The sequence below is a fragment of the Alexandromys fortis genome, unplaced genomic scaffold, assembly GCF_014885135.2.
Source record: "Alexandromys fortis isolate MF-2015 unplaced genomic scaffold, M_Fortis_MF-2015_v1.1 scaffold_7, whole genome shotgun sequence".
NCBI lineage: Eukaryota > Metazoa > Chordata > Mammalia > Rodentia > Cricetidae > Alexandromys > Alexandromys fortis.
The window spans coordinates 19,466,480-19,492,414 of record NW_026067920.1 but is presented as its reverse complement, the minus strand read 5'-3'; the positions used below and the strand labels follow the sequence as shown (position 1 = coordinate 19,492,414).

Below are 25,935 nucleotides of genomic sequence, written 5' to 3'. Positions count from 1 at the left end.
AACTAAAAAGACACCTTACACGTAATGATCTGTTTATTGTTACGTATGAAAAATAGTTGACTCAGTGTGATTGTGGCATTATGGGATGATGCATTTGAAGGCTCTCTAAATAGATAAGACTCCTGGCATGCAAGCTCACCAAAGCAAAATGCATGAATGAGTGTGTGAATGAATGAATGGCTTGGTTGTCCTTCAAACATCTCTCAGAAAAGGAAGCAAACATTGGTTTGCTGTTCAACTCCGCAGCGATGCCATGGCCATGCTAGGAAGCCGAACGCTGATAACTCACTTGCTGGGTATTTCTGCCCTTGTGTTTGAGCTTACCCCAATGCTGTGCCGAGAGTCACACACACCGCATAAAAATGACAGTCATTTCTAGGGCACATAATTGAACATTAATACTCAGTGACACTGTCGAAGGAATGATGTCAACCTGACAGGGCCTGTGTGCTTACATCTGCTGACTGGCGGAGGACACAGGCCCCTGTGCCAGGATCAGACCCCAGGCCCAGCTGCAGAAGGGCCAGGATGACACAGCCATTGATCAGGAGCAGCCATCTTCAGTAAAGATGGTATCTGCAAAATTCGCTGTGCCCAGCCACACAGGTTGGCTGATGATAAAAACAAAACCAAGAGAGTAGCGTCTCAGACTTTCGCTCTTTTCTCACCAGAGTTTTCAGTGGCTAACATGTCCTTCCCATATGTTTCTCATTTTATTTCTGCTAGCTCTATATTCTGAATAAATGGGGGTGTCGTGGATGAAAGGGAGGTTCTGAGGTGGTGCCTCTTTTGTTCCTATGGAAACTCATTTTGATGAGTTTCTGGCTTCCCGATTCACCACAGAGAGGTGGCGTAGTGAAGAAATCAAGCAAGGATTAAACTGAAGTCACTAACTGTGATTTATTTTTTCAATTCTCAACAAAAATATTAAGCGCTGTAGGCAGAATTCTGAACAAAGGGAAAAGAAACCTATGCAATGATTCCTTATCCTGGAGATCTTATCTTGAGTAAGCTGAGCCTGCTCCAGCATTTCCACAGTGAACACATCACTGCCCGTCCACTCTGAGGAGGGACACCTGGAGCCATTGCTGGGGCTTTTGGATGCTCACCCCTTGCTGGGTCTTCTTAAAACAGGGTGATTGTTTCTGGTGGTAGTTACTCAGTGTGGGCTTCTGCTGTATGAAATGTCTAAAATAGGGCCCCTGATAGCGTCCATGATCACATACTGGTTAACATCACAGACTCCTCAAAATCCCAGTTGCACTGGAGCCATGAAAAAAAAAAAAGCTTTCATCTGTAAAATCTAGTTTCTCTTTGTTATTAAAATAAATAAACCATTAAACAAAATATATGCACGTGGTGGTTGAGCCCATCGTTGGCATCATCAAGATGATGGATTCCCCATAGTTTAGAATCAGGACTATTTGAGACGATTTGATATGAGATACAGAATCAAAATGTGGTTTGTGAAAATGGGCGTTTCGTGAAATTTTTATACAATATTCATTTTCCTCTTTAGTTTTATGCATATGTATAACTTTTCAAATTACATTTATTATCTGTGTGTATGTGTGTGTATGTGTGAGTGTGGGTATGTGTGTGTACAACTTTCTGGAATCTTTTTTCTCCTTTGACCATGTGTACGGGGGATCAAATTCAGGTCACCAGGCTTGGCAACAGGCTCCTTTACCCACTGAGCCATCTCACCGGTTCATCTACTGTTTTCTTCTTTATAGATTTATCCGAACCCCTTTAAGACAACGACATCATCATCAACAAAAAGATTTTGCCTAAAAGAGCTAAAATTTAAAAAAAATGAAAGTAAAACCAAATATTTCCTCACCAGCCAGGCATCCAAACGTGTTAATTACAACTATTGATGAGCTCATGTTGTCAATGGACTGGGATTAAGATAACTGCAAATCCTTCCTTTCCAAAGGTGCATTTGGAATTGTGATGGAGTTTGCTTGGCACTCAAAAGATGAGTTCTTGTTGGAACCCAGGCCAGAAGATTTTATGCTCCTCTTTCTTGAGACCATGTTTTTTTTTTTTTTTTTTTTTTTTTNTTCTGCTCCTCTTTCTTGAGACCTTGTTTTTTTTTTTTTTTTTTTTTTTTCTGCCAAATGTGGCATTCATCCTTTGCCAAGGAAGGTAACTGAATGGCCACTTTTGACTTCCAGCCACCAAAAAAGGCCAAGGGTTGCAGTCTCCAAGTCTAGGGAGCCAGAACCTGCTTCCTGCCCTGGATGGGCCTGAGTAATGACTCAGTATCTCCCCAGAGACTTGATGGCTTGGAAGATTTTCTTGGTACCTCTGTCAGTCCCAGATGGTGATGGAGGCACTCACAAGAATGTGTGTGTGACTCCTGAAGGCCACTGGAGATTCCTGGCTCATCTGTCTGAAGCCTGGCCTCATCTGTTTTACTGCCTCCCCTCTGACACACCTTGCCTTTCAGTGTTTTCTCTTTTACACTCTTTTTTTTTTTGTAAGAATACATTAATTATTAATTTACCTCTGTGAGGCTCACATGAATGCAGGAGGAGACTGAGCTGAGTCTAAAGCACCGAATAAAGAGGTAATGTACTTTCCTTCTGGCAGAACCAGTGGTCGCCTGTGGAAAATGTAAATGCTTTGCGTAAGTTTGAGACAGGGTCTCACTATGTAGTTCTGTCCATCCGCTGCCTCCCAAACACTGGCGGGTACCACTACGCCTGGCTGAGGTTCTTCTTTTGTTTTGTCTTTTGAGACAGGGTTTCTCTGTGTAGCTTTGGTTGTTCAGGAACTCCCTTTGTAGATCAGATTGGCTTCAAACTTCAAGCTCTGCCTGCCTCTGCCTCCCCAGTGGCGGCATTATAGGTGTGTGCTACCATACCCGGCCCTGCTAAGATTCTTGTACAAATTATTTCATAACGGTAGTGGCCAGTCCTGAAGACAGCCCGACCATTTTGTGTATGGGCCGTCAGTAACACACTAACACACTAACACACCAACACACTAACACACCGACACACCGACACACTAACACGCCAACACACCGACACACTGACACACTGACACACTAACACACTAACAGGTTGACCTCAGAGCCTGGCTACAGTCTGGAGATGAGTTTGTCCAGGTGGAGAGATTGGTGACGTGAGTTGCTAATTACACGTGCAGAAGGGCTAATTTCCCCTTTTCCTCAGACACTTTTTGAGAGGATTCCGGTCTGGGTATTTGTCTCCTCAAGTAAATAGTGATATTTCCTCACCAAGGAAATATTAAAAAACCCAACTTAATACAGGTAAAAAGCCCTTACCACAATTAACTAGTCAGATCTTTCCCCAGCAAACCATACTGGTTTGTGTTACACTTGAAGTATTTTTCATAGATTAGCCTCATTTGATTGCCACCAGGTTCGCTTTCTTTGTTTTGTAGATGAGGCAGTGAGGCTAAGAGAACTCAAATACTTTTATAAGTCCCTGTAGCTAGGGACTGGAAAGATGGCTCAGCGGTTAAGAGCTCTTGTTGATCTACAGAGGACTCAGGTTCGATTCCCAGCACCCACATGGTTCTCAACCATCTGTGACTTCAGCTCCTGGGGATGCATTGCCCTTTTCTGAACTCTGCAGGCACCGAGCATGCATGTGGTACATACATATACAGGCAGGCAAAATGCTCACACATAAAAGAAACATGAACAAATCCTTGCAAAGCTTTTTGAAAGACCATACAGCCAGCACGAGTCCTAACTCAGCTGTCCAACGCAATACACTTAACTGAAGGTCTTGAAGTCGTATTGTCTTTTGACTTACAAGTGTGTAACCACATCGTTGGTGCATCATGGATTTAATGACCTGTCTCTACACCCAGGCCTGAATCAGAATGGGACTGAGGAAGAGGGGAAATTAGCCCCTTTGGCTACGTAATTAGCAACTCGTGTCACTAATGAGATAGCAGAGAGTGATGCTTTAAACAGATCAAGGCTGTGTCTAGTTGCTTCATCATGTAAAGGTACTGATTTCCCTGGTCCTGTTTTAGAAAGGGCAAATGCTACCTTGTCCAATCTCGTACCATCGCCTCTGAGCTGAGTTGCGCAGCTTGCTTGGAACGATGGCAGCCCTTTTAAAAGCTGTTCTGCTTTCTTCAGGCCCAGTTTACTTCATTCTAAGCAGAGAGCAATACATGTTTGCCTCACAGATGCCTCTGACAGACAGGGATACGGTGTTTTTACTTTATCATTAACAAGGTAAACTTTGAGCTTCAGTGGAGGGTAAAGGAAGAGGCCTGGAGCCCAGGAGACACACTCCAGCTGCTCGCTGTGGGGTTCGTTTTCACTCTTGAACTGTGGGTGTCACGCGACGTGACTTTCTGTACTCACTAGGTAACTGTGAGATTCAGTTTGATAAATATATGAAAAATTCACAGGTATAAAGTATGATATAAATATAGGAATCACATAAGCTGAAAGTCCCAGTGTTCTAATTTTAGAAAGAAGCCAGAATTCAAATTAGCTTTCTTATCATCACTTTTGCCAATTTTCTGTGTTTATCCCATTGATGGCCAGTTCAACGCTGTCTTCCACCCATCAAAGACATTCCACAAATGATAAACTTGCAGAAACCACTTCTGCTCCAGCCCTACCCAGTCCAGTTAGACTGAGTAACTAAAAATGCAGAGTTTGATAAGTAAATACTAGGGACTTGTCATCTCTTCTGTAACCTGTGGAGACAGATGGCGAGTGGCCATCAGGAAGGTCTTGTGAAAGAGAATTCAGAAGGAGAAAGGTGATCTTGATGCCAAAACAGAGTTTCAAGACAGTCTGTGGGCTTGCTCTCTTTTCTTTTTTGAAACAGGGTTTCTCTGTGGTTTTGGAGCCTGTTCTGGAACTAGCTCTTGTAGACCAGGCTGGTCTCGAACTCACAGAGATCCGCCTGCCTCTGCCTCCCAAGTGCTGGGATTAAAGGCGTGTGCCACCACCGCCCGGCTTGCTCGCTTTTCTTAAGGGAAAACTCTCTTTGGTTTGATCGCAAGGTAAGGGTTTTGCTGTTAAACGAAGTATGGTGGAAAATAACCTCTGAAATGAAAAGATGAAGTGTCTGTTTCAGAGAATGAAACTAATTAAGTAGCCCAGGCCACACCGGGTAAAGGGGGAAGCATTTCCGTGAGACTTGACTTAGTAAAGGTAACCTGCATTTGAATCTGGACTTAGGTCTGGATGCTATGCTGCCCCGGCATATGCTGAATTGATAATGCCCGTGTGTTAAAGAATTCTGGTGGTTTCTTTTGCCTCTCTCACAGCTTATAAAAATGCAAGCAGACCCATCTTATGAATATTAATGGAAGCAATGTCTGGATAACTATGAAGGCCCCTGGATCTTTGGAGTTGAGATGTAGCAGCCGGAGAGGAATTTCTGTGGCTTTATTTAATACAAATTTACAGACTTTTAAAGAATAAACATCATTTAATATTTTAGTATCTGTATTTCCAAGGTAGAGATTTCAGTGAAATAAAAAGCTTAATCTCCGCCCCCCCCCCATACACACAACACTTTACTCACCAAGGTCTTCATTTTAAGAGACAGGAAACTGTTAGCTAAAAAAGAAATTAACTTAATCCCCCCTCATTAAGTTCCAGTCCTTTTTTGTTACTTAGAGACAAGTTATAATTATACCACAGCCATGCAAAGCGTGTTGTACACTTTGAGACACAAAAGAACTCCGGTTGTCAAGGGGGCGGCAAAAGAAAATGAGAACGTTGGTAAACACCGATGGGTTTTGTTTTTTCTTCTGTAAACCTTTCCTAGCCCTTGAAACTACCTTTCATTCGGGGCGCCTGAACTAAAAAATTCTACACATGTGATTTTGGGAAAAGTCGGTTCCCTGACCAGGTAACAACTTCCCACTGCAGGTGATAAGCACAGCCCAGTAGGCGGACAATGCCTGAACCTCCACGCATCCGGTTCTACAGTGGGGGAGGGGGAGGGGGGAGGGCACTTTGCCTTTAAGTTGGTATCTTTTCCATGTAACTTTTAATAAGCACACAGTAAATCTCAGCTGTGTTCTCTCACTGCCTCCCACTCCCTCTCTTCCTTCTTCCCTCCCTCCCCGACTCCCCCCCCTATCCCCCCCCCCAGACTCTCATTGTGAAAAGATTTTTTTTTTTTTTAGATTTTAGCTTTCCAGCGCGGGGCGGTCATTAGAATGTCGTCTGCTAGCCTCTCCCGTTATTCGTCATCTTTATGGGTGTTCTCTACTTTTTCATTGCACCTTTAATGGTGAGCTTGGTCAGGAGAGGTGAGAGGAAACCGTGCGGGCCCTTGGCTCTGAGGTCTGCTTCACAGCGTCTGCGAGCTGGGCTTCGGTCCACGTCCCCGTAGATTTTAATGTCCCCACAGACTGCTGGCAGCCTGCTTCCAGCTGGGGCAGGCATGATGCAGTGAATTGCTTTTGAATGTTCTTTACTCAAATAGGCAGTAATTACAAGCTTAAAGAGGTTTAGTGGTCCAGTAAACTACATAATCACCCCTGAATTAGCCTGGGCTCATCAGTTGCAGTCCAGCAAGCTCAAGTCTGCTGTTTGTATGCAGCCTTGATCACATAGCAACCTGATCAGCAGGTGTGGAACAGCCAGAGTCCCCCATAAACACAACTGTCTACTGGGGACAATGATCTCTAATGAGATGAGGCTACACCATCACTGTAATTTAAGTGGGAAAATTAGCACTAGAGAATGAGCGCCAGTTCCAGGGGTCTTGAGTCATATTGGGAACAGCCCGCATTCTCCATTGCTTTCTCCTCCTCTCTGCCTTTCTCCAGAAACCTGCTTGCCAAAGGTACTGTTTTGCCCCTGCGCTCTATTCTTTACACAAGGAGGTGTGTTTTCTTCGCCCCTGAATATTTATTGCTGGATAGGAGCATCGATACAGGCAATAATGAGAACTCATTCCAGAATAGTCTGGTAGTATTTCATCTTCCTTGGCTTTCCCTTACAGTTTCAGAACTCTTTCGCTTTGATTTTTAAAGTGGGAAGGTGTTCTTAAGCTGGTGATTGGGCCGTTTTTAGAGGGCATGCTCTCTGAAATAGCAGAGATCAACAAAGACAGTGGGAGAAGGGTTCTTAGTTTATTAGCGTTGATCAAATGACTCAGCCATGAACTTTCTTTTGGAAGGATGGCTCAGTGCACTATGCTGCTGTTTTCTGAATTTGTTGAAGGCAGCCCTCGGAAGAGGCTTAGTGGAGAGAACTTCCTTTGTCTTCTCTTCTGTCCTCTGCTGCTCTGAGCACTACTTGGATTGAGAACTTGGATTTCATCACTTCCCAGGTTTGTAATAAACAAACCCAATGACAACCCAGAGTGGATCTGAGACACTAAGGGGGAAACGATCTAACTATGTGGCTGACTCTTGGGGTCAAATCCAAACTTCACTTTTTTTTTTTTTTTTTTTTTAACAAACAAATTAGATTCTATGCCTGTAAGTGTTATCCACAGAGAAAGGATTAGGGAAATAAGAAGTTAAAGTGGTCAAAACTTACAGTTTTGGAGGTGATAAAGCTGAGCAAGGGAGATGAGTGCTTGTTGAAGTTAAACAGCTGATTTTCTTGACATTTATCTGCAGAAATCTACTAACAAAAGCCAGGTATGCACCCAGCATAGCGGTGCATGTCTTTAATCCCAAAATTTAGGAGACCTGTCCAAAACAAACAAAAACAAACAAACCCACAAAACAAACTTACAGTAAGAAATCTACAACCAAAAGCCAGCTAAGGGATTCAGGGTGTTTCTAACTTCAATAACTCTCATTCATTCGTATGTCAAATACTTACTGGGCACAGAACTTGGCTAGTTGCATTATGAAGGGGATAACATTTGTGTGTTTTTATCAGTGATCTATTCATCTGAAGGGGATTTGAATGTAATTTAACTTACATTTGATTAAGAGCCATGTAAGATACAAAATAATTGGAAACATACACACACACACACACACCCCAATTTGTTTCAAAGTTGAGAGTTTAAGGCATATTGGGATGCGGTTGGGTAGATAGCAGGCGTTTGAATCTAGGATCTTAAGAGAGTCCTTGCATATAACCCATCATCATTCCTGCATGTGTAAGCTACGCTACACGCACCAACAAAATGATGGATGTAGTGATCTTCATTGAGTTTTTTTTTTTAATCTTATGATAAGATTGACTTTTGGTTCCACTAACAGAACTGACTTATAGAAACAAAAGGTACATATGCACGCTGCATATTAGGGTAATAGTGTCTTTTTATATGAGTGGTCACCGGCATATACACATCTGTGGTTAACTCATTAGGGGTGAGCAGATTGCCCCGTCCGTCCCATCAAAGGAAAACAAGGTGGAAGCAAATCTTTCTGACTTGATGCTATTGCCAAGTTTCAAATCCAAGCATCACTATTCCACCTGTGCCAATGTGAGAGTGATTTATCCTTTCTGCACTTGTTTTCGTATCTAGAAAACAAGTAAAATCACTGTATCTCCCTGCGCAAATACATATATGAAGTGTTTTCAACAACACCCGGGTAACCCTCCCCTTCCAATACATGTTGTACTTACTAATCATCAATTCTGCAAGGCTATAGTTAATAACGTCTCTACAGCTGGATGCTCAAGACAGAGTGTGGGCAAAGTCCTGGTGAGAACTGTGATTTCAACTCTCAACCTTGCCCAAAGCCTTGTTTCCAGAGAGGACTGGCATGGGGGTGGGGCAGATATTGGAGAGGAAGTGGGATGGGGAGAAACAGTGGCTGTCTCCTCACTGGACCTCACAATGAGTGAATGACTTTCTTCACATGCCCTCGTCATTTATATTTTGGTTATAGAAGGGAATGGGGAGATGAGAAGAAATGTCACCGGGAATGTAACCAAGTGGGAGAAAGTCAGGACAGACCTGTGTGTGCACCAGCACTGGATGGGTGGGACTTCTCGGGCGAGTTCTGTGTCCTGGCCAACCTGCAACATTCCTACCTGAAGAGTAGCTAATCGCAGCTCCTGCTCATGGTTGGCCATGGGGACTGCACAAGAGAATGAAGGACCAGTTGGAATGGTTCAGTCTAAAGTGATACATGCTTCCTCTTCCTAGTTGGAATGGTTCAGTCTAAAATGATACGCGCTTTCTCTTCCTAGTTGGAATGGTTCAGTCTAAAGTGATACATGCTTCCTCTTCCTAGTTGGAATGGTTCAGTCTAAAGTGATACATGCTTTCTCTTCCTAGTTGGAATGGTTCAGTCTAAAGTGATACGCGCTTTCTCTTCCTAGTCCACCCTACCCCCAAGCTCCTCCTATGATCTGTTTGCTTTCCTTCTGTTTCCATGGTTGCCTACTGAGATAATCAACATTCAGGGATGATAATTAATCATAACCATTCAAAATACTGTTAGCACTTTTCATTAACGGTAAGACTTTTAGGAAGGTATATAAGTAATTGCTAATTTAGAATCCTTTATTTTATCTTTTTAGCATGCACCTCCAAGTGCTTTCTGCAACTTAGCTACTGAGGAATGGACTGAAAACATTATTATACTGGACCGTAGTGACTGTAGGAAAAAAATAACAGGACAAGAGCTACTGTTATCCCAGTCCCATAATGTATGTCTTCGTTCAGTATTTTATTTTACATTTAATTTACATTCAGAAGACATTAAAAGATCAGTTAAGTAAAGCAGGCAGAGCATCTAATATTGGCCTCATCATTGGCCAGGAAGCTGTTTTTCTTGACTATGTATTAAAAATACAGTCACAGTGATGCAAGAAATAAAGATTGTGGTGAAATATTAACCAGCGTCCCACCCCCACTTCTATCATTCTCCAGGCTACAGATTCTCTTACCCGAATTTCCTACTCACATACCCCCACTACCCACTTCTTATAGCCCCGCTCAAAGGACAAGAAGTGGAGAGAGGTTATCTACTGGGTGACTCAACTAACTTTGAGAAAAAAACTGGCGCCGGACAACAAACAGCACTTTTAGTCGGGACAAGCGGGCACACTTGAGATGCTGACAGAGCATTAAGAAAACAGATCAAAATTTACGACGTCACTGACTATGCTCCGGATATTTTTTTGGCTTCTTAGCCAGCGCCTTTACTGCTCCTTTTGCTCTGGAGTCCAGTCTGTGTGTGGATGCAGGACTCAACTGCTAAGCATTCAGCCCAGGCTCCTCAGGCTGCAGGGGCGCTGCTTTTGTAATGTAAATGCCAGGCACAAAGTGTCTCTTTGATAATGTGCAGTCAGAAGACAAAAAAGCATTCACTGAAACAGTAAAACTAATTCATAAAGCCGAAAAACAATAGGGAAGCATTATGGATTTTTTTTAAGGGAAAAATATCCTAGATCAATGTAATTGTCACAGTGTAAGCTATTCATAGTCAATGCATAAGGGGAAAATGACTGCAGTTTTATTTAAAGTGAGAGAAATTCTTATAGGCAAAAAAATTAGGTTAACCAGATATAGTTCTATTTGGCTACAAAATTTATGCTCACCTTCTTCGATCTCAAACACATAGCTGGTTATTCTAATTTAGATCCCCTAGTTCTTTAGCAGCAAAAAGGGAAAACTCAGAAGTTTGAACAGAATGCAGAGGCCTAATGGTTAAAAGCCATATGGTAGTTCCCCCCCTGTTCTTAAAAGGGAGTATCTCTCTATCACATACCAGAGTTTAGCTCAAGGTCAACTTATATTAATGCATTAAACTTAGCTGTGGAGGAGGCACAAGGCTGGAGGAAAAAGGATAAAAGAAGTTCTGAAATTGTTCTTGCAACATATTCAGCCCGGCCACAGAACATTGCCTTGATAAGGCTGATATTGGACAGTTGCCATAATTCCTCTGGTTAGATCGGCCCCTCTAGTGCCCATTCCCATACCTTTTAAAGCACAGCGTGTAACATTTGGCTTGAAAATTGCTTCTACCTCTATTGCTTTGTTAGAGCTGTTTGGCAGTTTCTGTAGAGAGGCAACTTCTGTGTCACAAGAAATTACTAATCTAAGGCTTGAGAAGGGGCAGTGGAGCCTTCTATTATCTCACGGGAGAGCTCTCTGGACAGGATTATTTTCAAATCTTCGGCCGCCATTACAATGTGCTGTTTGAGTGGGCAAGGAGGCGAGGGAGGGGATGTTATTGAAACTTGGTCACCAGGGCAAATAAGATAAAGTTCATCACTGTCTTGGCATCCATGTTTGCAGCCCGGGGTGGACGTTTGGATGAAAGGAGCCCATTTGGTCCAGGATGTCGTTACGATATAAGGCTGGACGTTTTCCATCTGTGTAGACTGTGGAATGTCTGTCTCTTCCCATTGAGGCTCCACAGAAAAGGCTGCTTGATTGTTTAAATAAATAAATTCCCTTCCAAGGTATTGTAAACTTGTAAATAGCAGATAACCACCATCATTATGGGAGGTTCTCCCGTGCCAACCTCAATACATAAAAGTAGAATTGTGCTGAGATAAATTTTCTTTAGAGAGTTGCCATTTTCATTCTGCCATCTTCTATTCCTTGTGGCTAGGAAAAATGACAGCCCAGACTAAACTTTAATACAAGCTATTTTTAGGCCTTTTTTTTTGTCATATATTCTTCATTACAGTTATACAGGACACGTTCACTGGGGGTCATTTTGTGCTTTGATAAAGCTGTAAGACAGTCTCTCTGTATCAGGTCATCATTAGAAGTCATTCTGTGTATCTAGAAACACATGAAGAGTGGCAAATGGCTTGGAAGTCAGGCTGCTGATTATGGAAATGATGATGGTCATTTTGTGAGTTTTTTTCCCCATTGCTGGGGTCCATTCTTCTCAAGTGACCGATTTCCCCTTTGAGTCCAGCATCTCTGCTCTCCCCAGTGAAAATAGACTGGTGTGTGTGTGTGTGTGTGTGTGTGTGTGTGTGTGTGTGCAGGCTGAATGCAGGAAGGGAGGGTCAGATTTGCCCGTACATAATCACAGTTTTATGGCTTTCACTCAGTCCTGAGGTGTTAATGCAGATCAAATGGGAAGCACTCCAGACAGAACCCTTGCAGCTACCATACCACCTCGCTCTCCCTTCGCAATCGTTAATTCTTAGTGTAGGATCTAGAGGTAATTTCGTTTGCTCTCTTAATGCTTTGCAGGTCTCCCAGTGGCCCTTGCATATCCTTTCTCAAATTCCCATCTTGATCAATTGTTTGCAAATAATTAAGCTTTTAAGAGATAATGGCACAAGGCTAATGTACACAGCGAAAGCAAGGTGTCCCCCACTGTCTGTTGGACGGTGGTCAAATTTACTTTGATATCCCAGAGTGATTAAGTTGATTGGTATATCAGGCCAGTGCAATAAGTCTTTCCTTCACAAGAACCCACTGATCTTTCGTCAACCAGTGTCCTTGTCATTTAGATGCAATAAAGGATAGGCGCTCAGGGAAATGCCAAAAAGAAGCATAAATCTTTCGTTATGATGGTTTGGAATGGATTTTCCCCTTTCTCCCTAAACTGGCACCTTTCTGGAATCTTTGATCTCTTGCAGAATGGCATCTGCCTTTGCCTATTGAAAGTCACCTCCCACGTGTGAACTCAGCAAGTCTGTGGGTGGTTTCACAGAAGTCTTGTCTGTGGCACATGGGTGTTATTTGTTTGTTTGTTGTTTTGGTCAGGCCATTTTTTTATGTCTACGAAGACATAACTCATACTATCTACAAACAGCCTAAGTAATCAAGATTCAGAGGATGTGAGATATTTAAACTACTGAGGTTTATATTTAGAAACCTACTTTTCTGTGAATTTTTGGTTGAGTAGGTATGAGCTACATGAAGTCATAGTTTTCATGTGGTTTTGACAATTACAGATTAATGTAAAAAGAAAAAAAGAAATCAGGAGTTTGTGGGACACCAAGGCCAAGAACCATGAAGATAAAGAAAAATGTATGGCTTCTCTACCGTAGACAAGGTATTTTCTGGTATGCCAGTGTATACAGGGTCCTGGGTGCCATTCCTTAGAATATTCAACTTAGTCAATATACATACATACATATATATGCATACATACATACATAGATACATACATATATACATATACTATGCCTTCTGCTTGGCATACATATCTCTTATTAATAATGTCCAAATTATTGTGACAGTTAACTTTATCCAGGCTCATTCATATCTACATAAAAAATACATCCCAAAGAGCTGAAAATTGCTTAATGGAGACAGAGTGCTGGGTCTCTATAGCTTGGGGCGGCCTAGCAATTATGCTGCATGAAATTAGACACAGTTTGTTCCAATTACTTAAAATCAGATCACATGAAAAGTGACAGAGGAGAAGAAAAAAAAACAGACCTTTCTCATTTTGTGATATTTAAATTATGAAATCAGAAACTCCATGATGTGAAGAAAGAACTGATGTTGACTGTGGAATTTGGAGGGCTGCCTTGCAGCTCTGTGGAGCTGTAATGATTCAGGTAATTTTAATGATCCAAGGAGAATTTTTCTGACACCATTTGCATAAATAAAATGTGGATTCCATTTGTCTTCTAAGAATGTATGTAAAGCTTGCTCACAAACAAGCATGCAAAAATACTCTTGAAAAACACAGGATGAGGAAATTGCTGTGACAATTCTCAATTTTCAAAGTAGCTTAAGATGAATGGCACAAATACTAATTTTTTTTCCGTCTAGTTCTGGTCCTGGCATTAAGACAGCCAACAAGACAAGGCAAAAGATGCTGTAACTCAGTTCTACTGAAGAGCGAGGGTAGACATCATTATTAACTCTATCGAAAAATAATTGAAAGACACTTTCCTAGGACCTTGAAAACTATAAGTAAATAGTATTGCAAAAAATGTTATAGATCAGAATGCCCATTCGAACACGCTCATAACATTATATCCAAATAGTATAAACAACTGGGTATTAAGAATGGAGTATTTGAGGCCGATTAGATGGTAAGGGCTCCTGATTACATGAGTTCAATCTCTGGGTCACACTGGGTATAAAGAGGGAACCAATTCTGCAAGTTGTTCTCTGACCTCTACATGTATGGAGTGGCATGCATACGCACACACACACATACACACACATGTACACATGTGCATGCGCGCACACACAAAAATGAAGGCAATAATTCTTTTATAAAGAAAACTGCTCATTTCAAAATCTAGTTTGTAATTCTTATTGGGCACTACCATTTAGAGCTGCTAGCAGGAGCAGCTTTAACTTCAATGGATCCTAGGACTCAAAGTAACAAAATTGAGGGTTATAAAAGTTGTGCATGTTCAAGGTCTTATAATTAGTAAGTGCAGCATAATTTATATGCTCTAATAGAGTCATTTATATTATATATAATTTTTCAACTAGTATAGACACAGAACTACTATATATAAAATTCCAATTCAGTGTTCTGTTTGTCAGAAAAGCGATTCATTTGGTGAGAATTGTGTGGCATTCTTTTATACAATAGGAATTATGTCTTAAACGTAGGGTATTGGGTGGTGTTTAGGTCTGTACTGGTCCTGATACCTGGTTTTATGTTGTGTGTGGTCTTAGCTCATTATGGCTTGAATGCATGAGTCAACACCACTTTTAGGATTGAAGCAAAGACAATGCTGGTGTGGATGCCTCCACTTTCTGGGGGCTCTGAAAGACCCTTATTGTCTATTTTAGTGTTGCTTCTGAATAGATAGTATCTGGGTACGGTACCTCAGTTATCCTTACTCTTTTTGCTCAAACCACAGTTGCTAGTTTCCCATTACATACTTATCTAGACTTTAAGGATGATGAACACTGAAGCAATGAATTTCAAACTGGTACCTGGGTGAGACGATCCCCCAACAAGAAAACACAGACTTAGAAAAAGGGTTTCAAAGAATGATGCTTGCTATCAGGGAGTGAGGGAAAGGTTGGTGTGAGATGAGCTGTGTGCGGGTGGTGCGGTGGTGTGTGATTGTGTCCGTGTGTGCATGTCATCTGTCTGTCTGTGTGTGTGTGCATGTGAGTACCTGACCTTGGTCTGAACCCTGACAGTGACACCGAGAAGTGTATGGGGCGGAGGGGGGGCGGACCTCGGAATGTTGAAAGAGCAGAAATGCAGAAATGAGAACAGTGTGACTGAGGTGAGAAGTCAATGGCTCTGGAAGGGCTGGGCTGATGGCTGGCTCTGCAAGTTATGTAAGCAGTGCGAAAGGGTTTTGAAGACAGGCTCTGGAAGAGAAGGAGAAACTATCGCTATTGGCTGTCCTTTCTCCTGGCTGACTCTCTCCCCTGCAAAACAAGAGGATGGTGGTTGCGTTCGTGTTACTCGGAGGGATCTAATGGGATTAATTACCATCCTATCTGAAATATACCTGAAGCTCTTTAGAGAAAGGCACTATATTCTGCGATAGCCAAGCTTCATTCTAATTGTGTATTTATTGATTAAGTGGCAATCAAAGACAATGCTTATGGGAAAAATCACTAGCTCCCCACTCTCCACAAGCATACCCCATGTGGATAGACCTAGGACATATTTAAAGTTACATGTAAAAGCATTGATGTGGTCATTAACGATTTCTTAAGCATCTTGACCAGACATTATTAATGAGATTAAAAGCTATGTTAATCGTCATCCAATAGACCAGACTTTAGTTTCCATGGCACACGCAGTTCAATTGAGTCTTGAGGGGACCTTCTCTCATTCCTAATGGGACTAAGCACAGAGGACTGGCTGTCAGGCCAACTTCAGCTGGGGAGGATTTATAGGGCAGCAACCTTTAGAGGCAGCCAATGTCTTCACAGGTGGAAACCACAACCTCAGCGCTCTCCTGCACTTCAGAAACGTGTTTCAACTTAGATGCACTTGACCACAGAGCAGAAAATGTTTCCACAAATTTCAGTAGACTTCCAGATTCATCTCATTATTTAATTATGCGATTGATACCCTTTTGTATTCTCTTCCTCATGGCGAACAGAACTAGGCTAGTTCTGAGGAGGTGACATACAGCCTTTGACTTTTTATTGGCCTTTACACAGAATCCTAGCTTAAGTTGACTTTTAGATGTGGAAACAAGCTGTATTATCTGCTTTTCTTACCACTGTGACCACAAAACAAAAGAAAAATGAAAAAAATAGAAAGAAAGAAAAATAGCAACAACATTAACAAAGCATGCCAAAAGCAAATCATGGAAAGGGATTGTCCTGGCTCAGGTTTTGAGGGACTCAGTCCATCATGGAGAGACAGGAAGGTGCCTAAAAAGAGGCACAGCCGGGGATCCCAGGACTGGTACTCCACACACTTTCACAACTCCAGAGGCAAGAAGCAGAGGCAGTCACTCGGCGACTTTCTCTTTCCCCCTTTTGTTTGGTGTAGGACCATCGCCCACAGGACTGTGCGGTCCACATTCAAGACTGGGTTTCCCTGAGCTAATCCTCTCTGGAAACACCCCCACCCATGCAGAGGTGTGCCACATAAATGATCCTGAAGCTTGTCAAACTGACAGTGAAGATGACACCAGTTTTGGTTGAGTGTTGCTTGCAGGTGCTTTGCTCAAAAGTTGAAACAAGAGTAGCCTAAATAAAGCATAGCTAGCTTAGTTTAAATATTTTAATCCTGCACTATGCAGGAGGAAAAACATTACACTTAAATACTGGGCACCTCAGCTGAGAGTATATTAAGTCAGATGGGTATTTTTTAAGACACACACACATACACACACACACACACAAAGAGAAAGAGAGAACTCACTGAAAACGTGGTGAAGATCACCCTAAACTTTCTAGCCTTGCAACAAATAAACTTGTTAAAGGGTAAACTTAGTATCAAGGTTCTGCAAGTATCCTCAATAGATATTTCTACACTTCACTAATCTTTGTAATTGGCTTGTCTCTTGCCGCCATTAATTAGATGATGAAGTATTCCATTAATAGGAGTGACACACCTCAGCATTTTTACCTTTAATTCTAGACTTCACTAGACACTCAGGTTATTGACCAAATGGGATAGACATTGCCTGCTTGTCCACATACCCTCTTTCTTGATCTCTTTCAGCACCCTTACCCTTCTGAAGAACAGAAAAAGCAGTTGGCACAAGACACAGGACTCACCATCCTTCAAGTGAACAACTGGTGAGTAATTTGGCTGGCGTTTCTTTGCAGCCTGTTCCCCCCTCTGGCAACCTGCAGTCCGTGGATTGCATGAAGAAGCCACACCCAGTAGCTGCTGCTCTCCCTGGTGGCTTGCTGATCCAAAGGTGGAAACCAACCAGACGGCTGTGGGAAGGCTTCCTAACGTGTTGCCTTCCACCTCCTCTATGAGTCAACAGGTTTCATGCACAGCATGAGTGTGTTCTGGGGACCACTCACTTTAACTCTGAAATCATATCATGTTCTTTGGCTTTTTCTCTTTAGGATAACTGATAGAGTTGGTATCCTATTACTTTCTATGAAAGAAGAAAAAAAATCTACCCTTGCTCCATAGCTGTTTTAAATTCTCCAAGGAACTAATTTAATAAATAAACATTTATTAAAGTTATCTGTTAGAAGACAGCCTCCGGGTTCTCTTCACACTCAGATGCTGGAGGGGGAGGAAAGTTGTTTTCTTCTAAGAAGGACTTTACAACCCGATGTAGTGGAGGGCTATTCATTGCTTTTTCTAAGTAAAATGTCAATTCTTGATCCTGAGGAAAGCTGAGGTTCTGCCCTGAGTACTGACCAATAATATTCTGACTAAGTGTCCAGCAACATGGCACCAAGGGTCTGAGAAAGCGTGGTTTATGCCTTTTGTGACTATGCAGAAGCCATGTTCAGATCATCACCCAGGCCTACTGTTGTATTTAAAGGGTATGGAAACCCGAGCTCCTCTAAAACTAAGAATATCCAATTAATCATCCTAATATTTTCAGATCAGTGTTTATAGTGGAGAAATCTTATCTTCTTTGAGGTAAAATCCAGAAAAGTCTCAAAGTCGGGTTGGAGAAAAGAGAAAGCTGAGAATGACAGTTTGTAGGCATAAGTATTTCTTTCTGTTCAATAGGTGTCAAAGATTAATATTACAGACTCTCTGATTACATAGCCTAATCCATTTTGGTGAATAAATTTGTTCTTGATGTCCATTGTACTTACATTAACAGACCCTTCACTGTTAGAGAGTGAGCCCTGAGCCTCTGGGAGATGTCTCTGATATATTAAACCCCATTACAGAAAATGTAATTTCTGTCAATATAATCCCATGTATTCTCCAACTTAGTGTTTTAGAGATAACAAGCTACTTATGCTATATTTGCCTTTGGAGGATTAATTTACAAAGTGCACTATCTGCAGGACACAGACAGACTCGCATGAGCTTTGCTTGTCAGGGTTATCAATTTCCATGACCTTACCACAGCCTTTGGAGATCAATTTTTTGCAGCCCTCTTAGTGGCTAGGGAACCCACAGAAGTCATACTGTATCTCAATGTGTTAAGTTCTGCGGCTTTGGAGGCTTTGCTGTTTGCCTGTTTTCATCTGCTATTGCCTTGAAATCTTCAAAACTATCAACACTGTCCATTTGAAGCTGGTTTTTCAGAGGTACTAAGTGATCCCATAAGGGAGACAGTGAGATTTTTGTGTGCACCTACAATCATCTTTTTAGGCTTAAAGCGATGGGGAGACAGTCATAATGCACTGGAAGTTGCTGAAGTGTGGCATCTCCTTGGGAAATATTTTTTGGTGAAGGTAAAGGAGTGGCAGGCTGAGTTCAAGTTAAGGAGCGCTAAGGAGCGGGCTGGCTATCGAACCTGCCATCTCTCCTCATCCTCAATGTTGCTAACAAACTCTTCATAAACATAGTTACCAGGATGAGTTCAACACACTCTCGAGTGTAAAGCCCATCTGATGGGACATTTCCTGTGAATGCAGGGGCACCAGAGCTCTCCTGTGGTGCCAGGAGATGTCCCTGGATTCTCCGCACAAGGTCTCCCAGAGACCTGTAGGTCTTCATCAGCCACTGGGCACAGCCTTATGCCTTCACCTTGGTCATTAGACGAGTGAAAAGCAAGATGAGGAATTAGAAGGCTATGAAGCAGTTCTCAAGTTACCTGCAGACTTAAGGCTGAAGCTCAATTTTGCAGATAGGGACCTTCCAAATCACTTTTACTTTTTTATATGGGACAGAGTGTGTGGCGCTCTCCTTTTGCCTTGTCCTTCCTTAGTGTAGAGATGGCTTCTCACTTGTCAATTGCACTGGCCTCATTAACAGTTTCCTGGAGAGATGGTCTCTAAAGTAACCTAAACTATCCGAGATGGGTAGTTTTCTTGAAGTGAGGTGAGAAACGGCATTTGCGTGTCTTATTCAAGTTTCAAAATGGTTTCCAAACCTTCTCTTTTTAAGAAGCTGGGCATAGACAGGTGTAGTGGTGCACTCCTTTAATCCCAGCACTCAGGAGGCAGAGGAAGGAAGATCTCTGAGTCTGAGGCCAACCTGGCCTACAGAGTGAGTTCTGGGACAGCCAGGGCTATGCAGAGAAATCTAGTCTCAAAAAACCAAACCAAACTAAAGAAAGAAACAAAACAAACACACCCAAAAAAAAAAAAAGGTTGGGAACATATATATATATGTATATATATATGTGTGTGTGTGTATATATATATACATATATATTTTAGTTAGGAAATAGCATGCAAATAATGATAGTACCTTAAAAACCTAAAGGTGCCAAAGACTCTTAAACCATGGCCTGTTTGACGACTGAAAGGCAGAGAAAGTAGAGCGTGTTTTCCTTTTACTTTCCTGTAATAAAAATGCATGGAGCTTTTCGAATGCCTGAACATAAACGCTTTCATTACGTAAAACAACAGCCCATGAAGTTACTTTCATCTAGAACCCCTAATTTAAAAGAAAGAAAGAAAAAGACCATTAATGTCTTAAGACTTCCTCTTCACTTCATTTAGTTACAACTTAGAAAAAAATTCTGTCCTTCTTCTTGGATTTCTTAAAACTTGTTAACACACATGTAAATTTTTGTATATGCTATGAGTCACAGTTGAAGATGTTTCATGGAACGCTGAAGGGCAGGTTGGGTGGAGATCAGTCATAATTATTGGCAGCAACATCGAAATGCACAATTTGTTAAGTAAAAGCTATAAACTCATCTCTGGTTGCTAGCTTGTCAAAGGAATCTTAGCTGGTGCGGCTATAGAGAGGCGCCACCTAGAAAAAGAGACAGCAACTTTGGGGCACTGTTCCTTCCCAGCACCAAGAAGCCCATTTTAAATCTTTTCTTTGACATTAAGCCATGTTAGGTGGCTAAGACTAAAATAGACAGGGAAACGGGGAAGTGGAAGAACCACACTGTTAAACAATGATGCAGATTGGATGAAGAGAAAACAGAGATAAAAATGTCATTGCAAATACTCTTTCTCCTGGTCAGGATGAAAATAAGAGAGTAGGAATACTAATATGACTGGCGCTAGGGCCCTAGGATGGAGTGGTATATCCTTCACTCGAGAGACTGTAGACTAAGTCTATGCCAACGTATTTTGTTGAGATCTGAATCAATTATTCAAATAATCCAGAATATTAAAAATATTTTCCATACATGATTTGATGTAACGAGGTGTTGCCTGACTTTTCCAGGTCAAGTGCTGTGACTGACTGCCTGGATACTTCCACGCTGTGAGAAGTTTAGACTCAAAGTGTGGTCAGGTGTGAGATTCAGCCTGCACTCTATGCTTGTGTCTCCTTCCTCTTCCCTCCTCCATTGTTTAATCTCATTGAGAAATGGAAAAAATCAGCATTTGGAAACTTTTCATCTCTGTTTATTGTTTTCAGTGTTGTATTAAATACTTCTGAGAATCCTGAAGCAGGCAGAAATATTGTGAGTTTAGGCCGTAGATGACTTTTTAGGCGGAGCCTTAAAATGTCATTTCAGAGTCAGGTGGTGGTGGCACACGTCTTTAATGAGTCAGAGGCAGGTGGATCTCTGTGGCTTCTAGGCTAGCCTGGTCTACAGAGTGAGTTCCAGGACAGCCAGGATTCCCCATTCCTCCCTGCCTCCGAAAAATTACTTCGGTATTCAAGTCTTTTATCAAATATTTTTTATTTATTGTTTGAGAATTTCATAAGTGTATGCTATGTGTTTTTATTTACCCCCGACTCTCTCCCTTTTAGGCAGGTGTTTAAAGAAAACATACACATATGTTAACAAACACATACATGAATATACACATACATCCATAGGCTCAAAACCAATACTGCTTCTTTTTTATCTTTAGCAGACCAGCTTTTATACATTGAAAGTGTGAGTGGAGAATGGTCAAATAAAAACTCATTGATACATTTTCAGGCCATGCTGTATGTTGTGATACATAAGTATGATAAACTGATGCTTATGTTGTGCTTGGTGGAAATCCCAGAGGCTCCCTGTCCCAGCAGAAGTCTAGCCCAGATGCATCGAGTAAATGCTCTATTTTGTGGCTTACTGCTTTTCATACACATCCTCTCCTAGAAAGGCTCGATGTTAAATGACTGTCTCCCTGTGTTCTAAGAAGGTAGCACAGGTTTTCGGTGAAAAAAAAAAAAAAGAAATATATAGTATAAATGAAATCTGGCATGTGCCTAAGGAGAAAACCCCTTTCTGTCAATTGGGTGTATAGAGTTGAGGCAGCACCCTGGCGTCTGATAAGATATTAGAACTAGTGCCCTTCATAGATTTTAAATTTGGAATCCATACTGGGTCTCCCCAAGCCCTTCATCTATCACCTTTTAAACTGCCAAGCATCCAGCATCGTTTCCCATCTGTGACCCATAGAGGAGGAGCTAGGTTCTCATGCTGCAGGCAGGTAAAAATGGAAGCTCGTTTTTACAAAATCCGATCTTTACTATAATAGATTCAACAGTTAAAGGTCAAGTCTATTTCTGAATTATAGTAGTCATGGAGCAAATACCTTTATAAGTAATCAAAGATTCTCTAAATATAGAGACATGTTTAGATGTAAATGTTAAAACAGCTTATCCTTTCAGCTTCTGTGATCTCGAAATCAATAGGGGTCAGTGGGCTCCATAGAACTGTTCTGCTTCTCCTCTGATGTAATTTAATAATACATTTTACAGATGTTGTTTAAACATTAGGCACAGATTGTTTTGTCAATAAAGCTAAGCAGAGGCATGACACAAAGACAAGGGAAAAAAAACAGATGTGAAAAAAAAAAGAAAAAGAGAAACAGAACCCAAACCCATGGCAGTGTTCAGTGCGAGAGGCTCTGGGGTCACTGGTTGGCTGCTCAAGTGCAAAACTAACGTGCAGCTGTGCAGAGTCTCTCCCTGGCTGGAAGTCACCGAGGGGTGCAGCAACGTCACAGGCACACAGTCATTTCAGGGCATGGCTGCTTCCGCTTTCCCTTTGAGAATTGCAGAGGAACCTCCATTTAAAGTAGACTTCGTAATTGAGCAATGGAGTAACAGGTGCAGTGTTAAAGAGAAAGCAGAAGGAGATCGAGAAACAGAGTAACTCCCCAGAACATAGCAGAGAGCGTTGTTCTTTGAGCCTCTGTTAATTGCTGGGCTTTTTGCACCTTGAGTGTCAATTCTAACAATGCTACCTTTGCAGACACTTACACTCAGGTTAGATTAGAGCAATCAGTAATACTCACCCAATAAAATACTGTCTCATTGCTCATAGGAAAATATTGAAATCAGTCAAAAAAAAAATGTTTAGCTTGCATATTGCCAGAGACAGGGTTGGAGAGATGCCAGACAGCTAAGCTATTATTAGAGAGGAGAGCTGAGCAAATATCTCGGAGGGCAAAGGCCCGTGAGCTTAGAAACCTCCAGGTATTGTCATGACAGAGAGTTTTAGGACTTCAACAGAGGCCCTGCTTTTACCTGCAGATTTAAAAAAAATCTTCCTGAAAACAATTCTCTTTGAAAATGGCTTCTGCTCTGACTATTTGATATAGTTTGCTAAAGTTTTATATCATTGGATTTCTCAGAGCTTTTCCCCTACTGTAGAAAGTCATATCCTTAACACTGTTGAAGATAGACACTCCTTAAGAAGGGATAGGCAGGCTGGGCGGTGGTGGCGCACGCCTTTAATCCCAGACCTCGGGAGGCAGAGGCAGGTGAATCCCTGTGAGTTCGAGGGCAGCCTGGTCTACAGGAGCTAATTCCAGGACAGGTAGGACTGTCACACAGGGAAACCCTGCCTCAGTGATAGGCATTGCTTCACCTTGGTGGACAGAAACTTCGACTCCTTCCTTCATGGGAATCCGAACCCTGCATCTTGGAATTACTGCTTCTCCTCCCAGGCAGCAGGCAGCATCAAGATTATCAGGACAAGCTGGACGGTGGTGGCGCATGCCTTTAATCCCAGCACTTGGGAGGCAGAGGCAGGCGGATCTCTGTGAGTTCGAGGCCAGCCTGATCTACAAGAGCTAGTTCCAGGACAGGAACCAAAAAGCTACAGAGAAACCCTGTCTCGAAAATAAAAAAAAAAAATTATCAGGACAAGATTACACAGCACACCTGAAGCCCAGGCTTCCAGCTGCGGAAGCGTTTTTGAAACGTACAAGGTCGTCAAGTGAGGCTCAGAGTTGGGCGACCCATTCCCTGTGAATGACTTTCAGATTGACTTTGGACATTGTGCACGCATGGGTCAGCTGTACTTGTTGCAAGACCTCACTAAGAGCCAGGTTGGCTGTTCTCCTTTTGCATTAGTGCAAGCATCCAGTCAGTCAGAAGAATGGGTAGGGAAGGCCCCCAGAGTGAGCGCCAAGCACTGACTCCAGTGTGCTGGAGTAGAGCAGCAAAAACTCATCATGGGAAGGGCTCCTATGAAGCACGATTGCTAAGGTTAAAGAGCTTGTCTCCACAGGGGCCCAAAGAGCCATATGAGAATATAGTGCTTGCACAGGGCAAGTCACTGAGTAAGCGGAGGAATATCAAAGAGTTGATACTGAATCAAATGTTTAATCATTCCCCTCATCTCTGACCAATGAGATGTGTGCCCTTACTTAGGTCGTTATATTGTTGCAGATATCAGCTTCCTGTACTTTTGTAGTAGACCCGTAGCGTTGGTTAGCGAGAACTCTCGTGCCTGTATTCTAGACTATGTGGAGCGCACCAAGAAGCCAGGGGAGCACTGCAAAGTGGATCTGATCAGGGTTCTCCTGCAGGAACGGAGCAGGAGAGCGCTGTGATGAAGAAACACCCCCCCCCAAGAAAATTAATTAAAAAGTTGCTACTTCCTCTCATCTCAAATAAGCCAACCAAACACTGTAAAATGAAGACTAGATGAAATTAAACATTATCGCAAGACATGAAAAACATGCGGGCTGTCATTCGAGGGTTCATAATAAAGATAAATCAGTTGTTTTCAGCACTGCGCTGTGAGACTGTGAAGGGCATGGCAGATAATAGCCTTGAAATTTCTCAAGTTATTGTACAGCAAAATTTGTTTTTTTCCTCAGGCATTCAATCTTTTTCTCTAGCAATTTTGTACATGACAAACTTTTTAGTGGGCGCATTAATAATCTATAAGTAATGGCTTGTCAGGTGTCAGTTAGAGATTAAAAGATTGTTTAAGCATCACCCATTTGCTTTTTCGAATGAGTTTTGTAGGTCAGGAGAAATAACTTTTTGAGTTGTGGTTGTGTGTGCACGCTGATCCCCATCCTCCTTCATTTGGCTCCCCTCCAGGTGTGTGGAAGCACCGTATTACATTACATAAATCCTGCACTTAGAAGCAGATTTGCAACTCACACTGTGTGAATCAAGGGGACGACCGTCTCCGCTGTCTTCCGTAAATGTATTCAAATTGGTAAATGCTGTTTTTGATCATCTCAAAGGAACTTTGCAAGGGGAAGCAGCTTTAGCTGTGGGGAGAACGCCGCTTTGCAGGGTAGAAGTTCCCCCAGCAAGTCCGGCTTAGGTCTATTCTTGTCAAATCTGTCTTGAGTGTGTTTACATAGAGTTTGCCTTCCTGGTATTTTCTGCTTGCACGGGCCTGATCTCCACCTATTTTGTGTCAACAGTTGCTGAGCCTGGTGTTGGGTGATTAGGCATTAAGCACCAAGCCCTGAGCTGGCTGAGACCCTCTCTCCCTCACTTACATCACTGCCTTGCTTCAGGGCTGAGCCCACAGAAAACAAATAGCATATTTGAGTGGTTGAGGAGTCAGCCTGGAATATTGAGAACCAGGGGCAAATGTTGCCTCTTTGTTAAACAAAAGTTTTCTCAAAAGGAAGGGGAGCCAGAGGCTCAGTGGAAGGAGGAATTTGAAGGACTAAGGTCTAGGATCTGGTCAGTGCTTACACCTATGTGTGGATGCCACAGTCTTTTTTGTGTAGGTATTTAGGGCTAGCTTTAATTATACTTACTTTTTTTTTTAAGAAGGAAAGCCCAACATTCAAAATTAAACCACATAGAATGAATGTTTGTAATTTTTGGCAAATATGGGGTCCTCCATTCAAAGCCACCACTATCACTGAAAATGTTTCTCTCCATTTTTTTTCAATTTTACAAACTTTTTAGGATGGCCTACTGGTTTGCAAAGTATCTGAGTCTTTCGCGCTCACCACTCCTTAACACTAACAAATAAATAGCAAGAACAGTTTGTTTCATAGCCCTAAAGGCATTCTGCTTTTTACCCACCAGTAGCAAGTGCCTCTCAAGATTAGACCCCAGCATTGAAGACAGAAAAACCATTTCCTTCCTCAAACACATTAGGTCTTGCAGGCTCACGGTGATTATCCAACTTGGGTCCAAAAAAAAAAAAAAAAAAAAAAAAAAAAAACTACTTCCCTGTGATTGGTGGATCTGGCTTAATACTGATAAAGTAATTTTTTTTTTAAAAAAAAGGAACAATATATTGCCTATAGATGGAAGCTAAATGCATCCTGGTTAAATAACATATAGTGAAGTTTTTAGTAGTTTTAGTCTGGGTTATTGAGGTTTTTTTTTTTTCTTTTTAAGAAAGCAGTACTTTTGCGGGTTGCTGTCTGACTGAAGGGTTGTGTT

The 25,935-nt window shown here is 41.9% G+C and overlaps 1 protein-coding gene across 4 annotated transcripts in view; it reads left to right on the top strand.

Annotated features, from left to right (window-relative positions):
• The window catches only part of Meis1 (Meis homeobox 1), a 139,501-nt gene that overhangs the window by 97,055 nt on the left and 16,511 nt on the right, over window positions 1-25,935 (top strand). For all 4 annotated transcript variants that reach the window (XM_050140997.1, XM_050140998.1, XM_050140999.1 and 1 more), the window contains exon 9: window positions 16,993-17,069. In XM_050140997.1, the coding sequence (XP_049996954.1) occupies window positions 16,993-17,069 (77 nt within the window). The remainder of the gene's footprint in view (window positions 1-16,992; window positions 17,070-25,935) is intronic.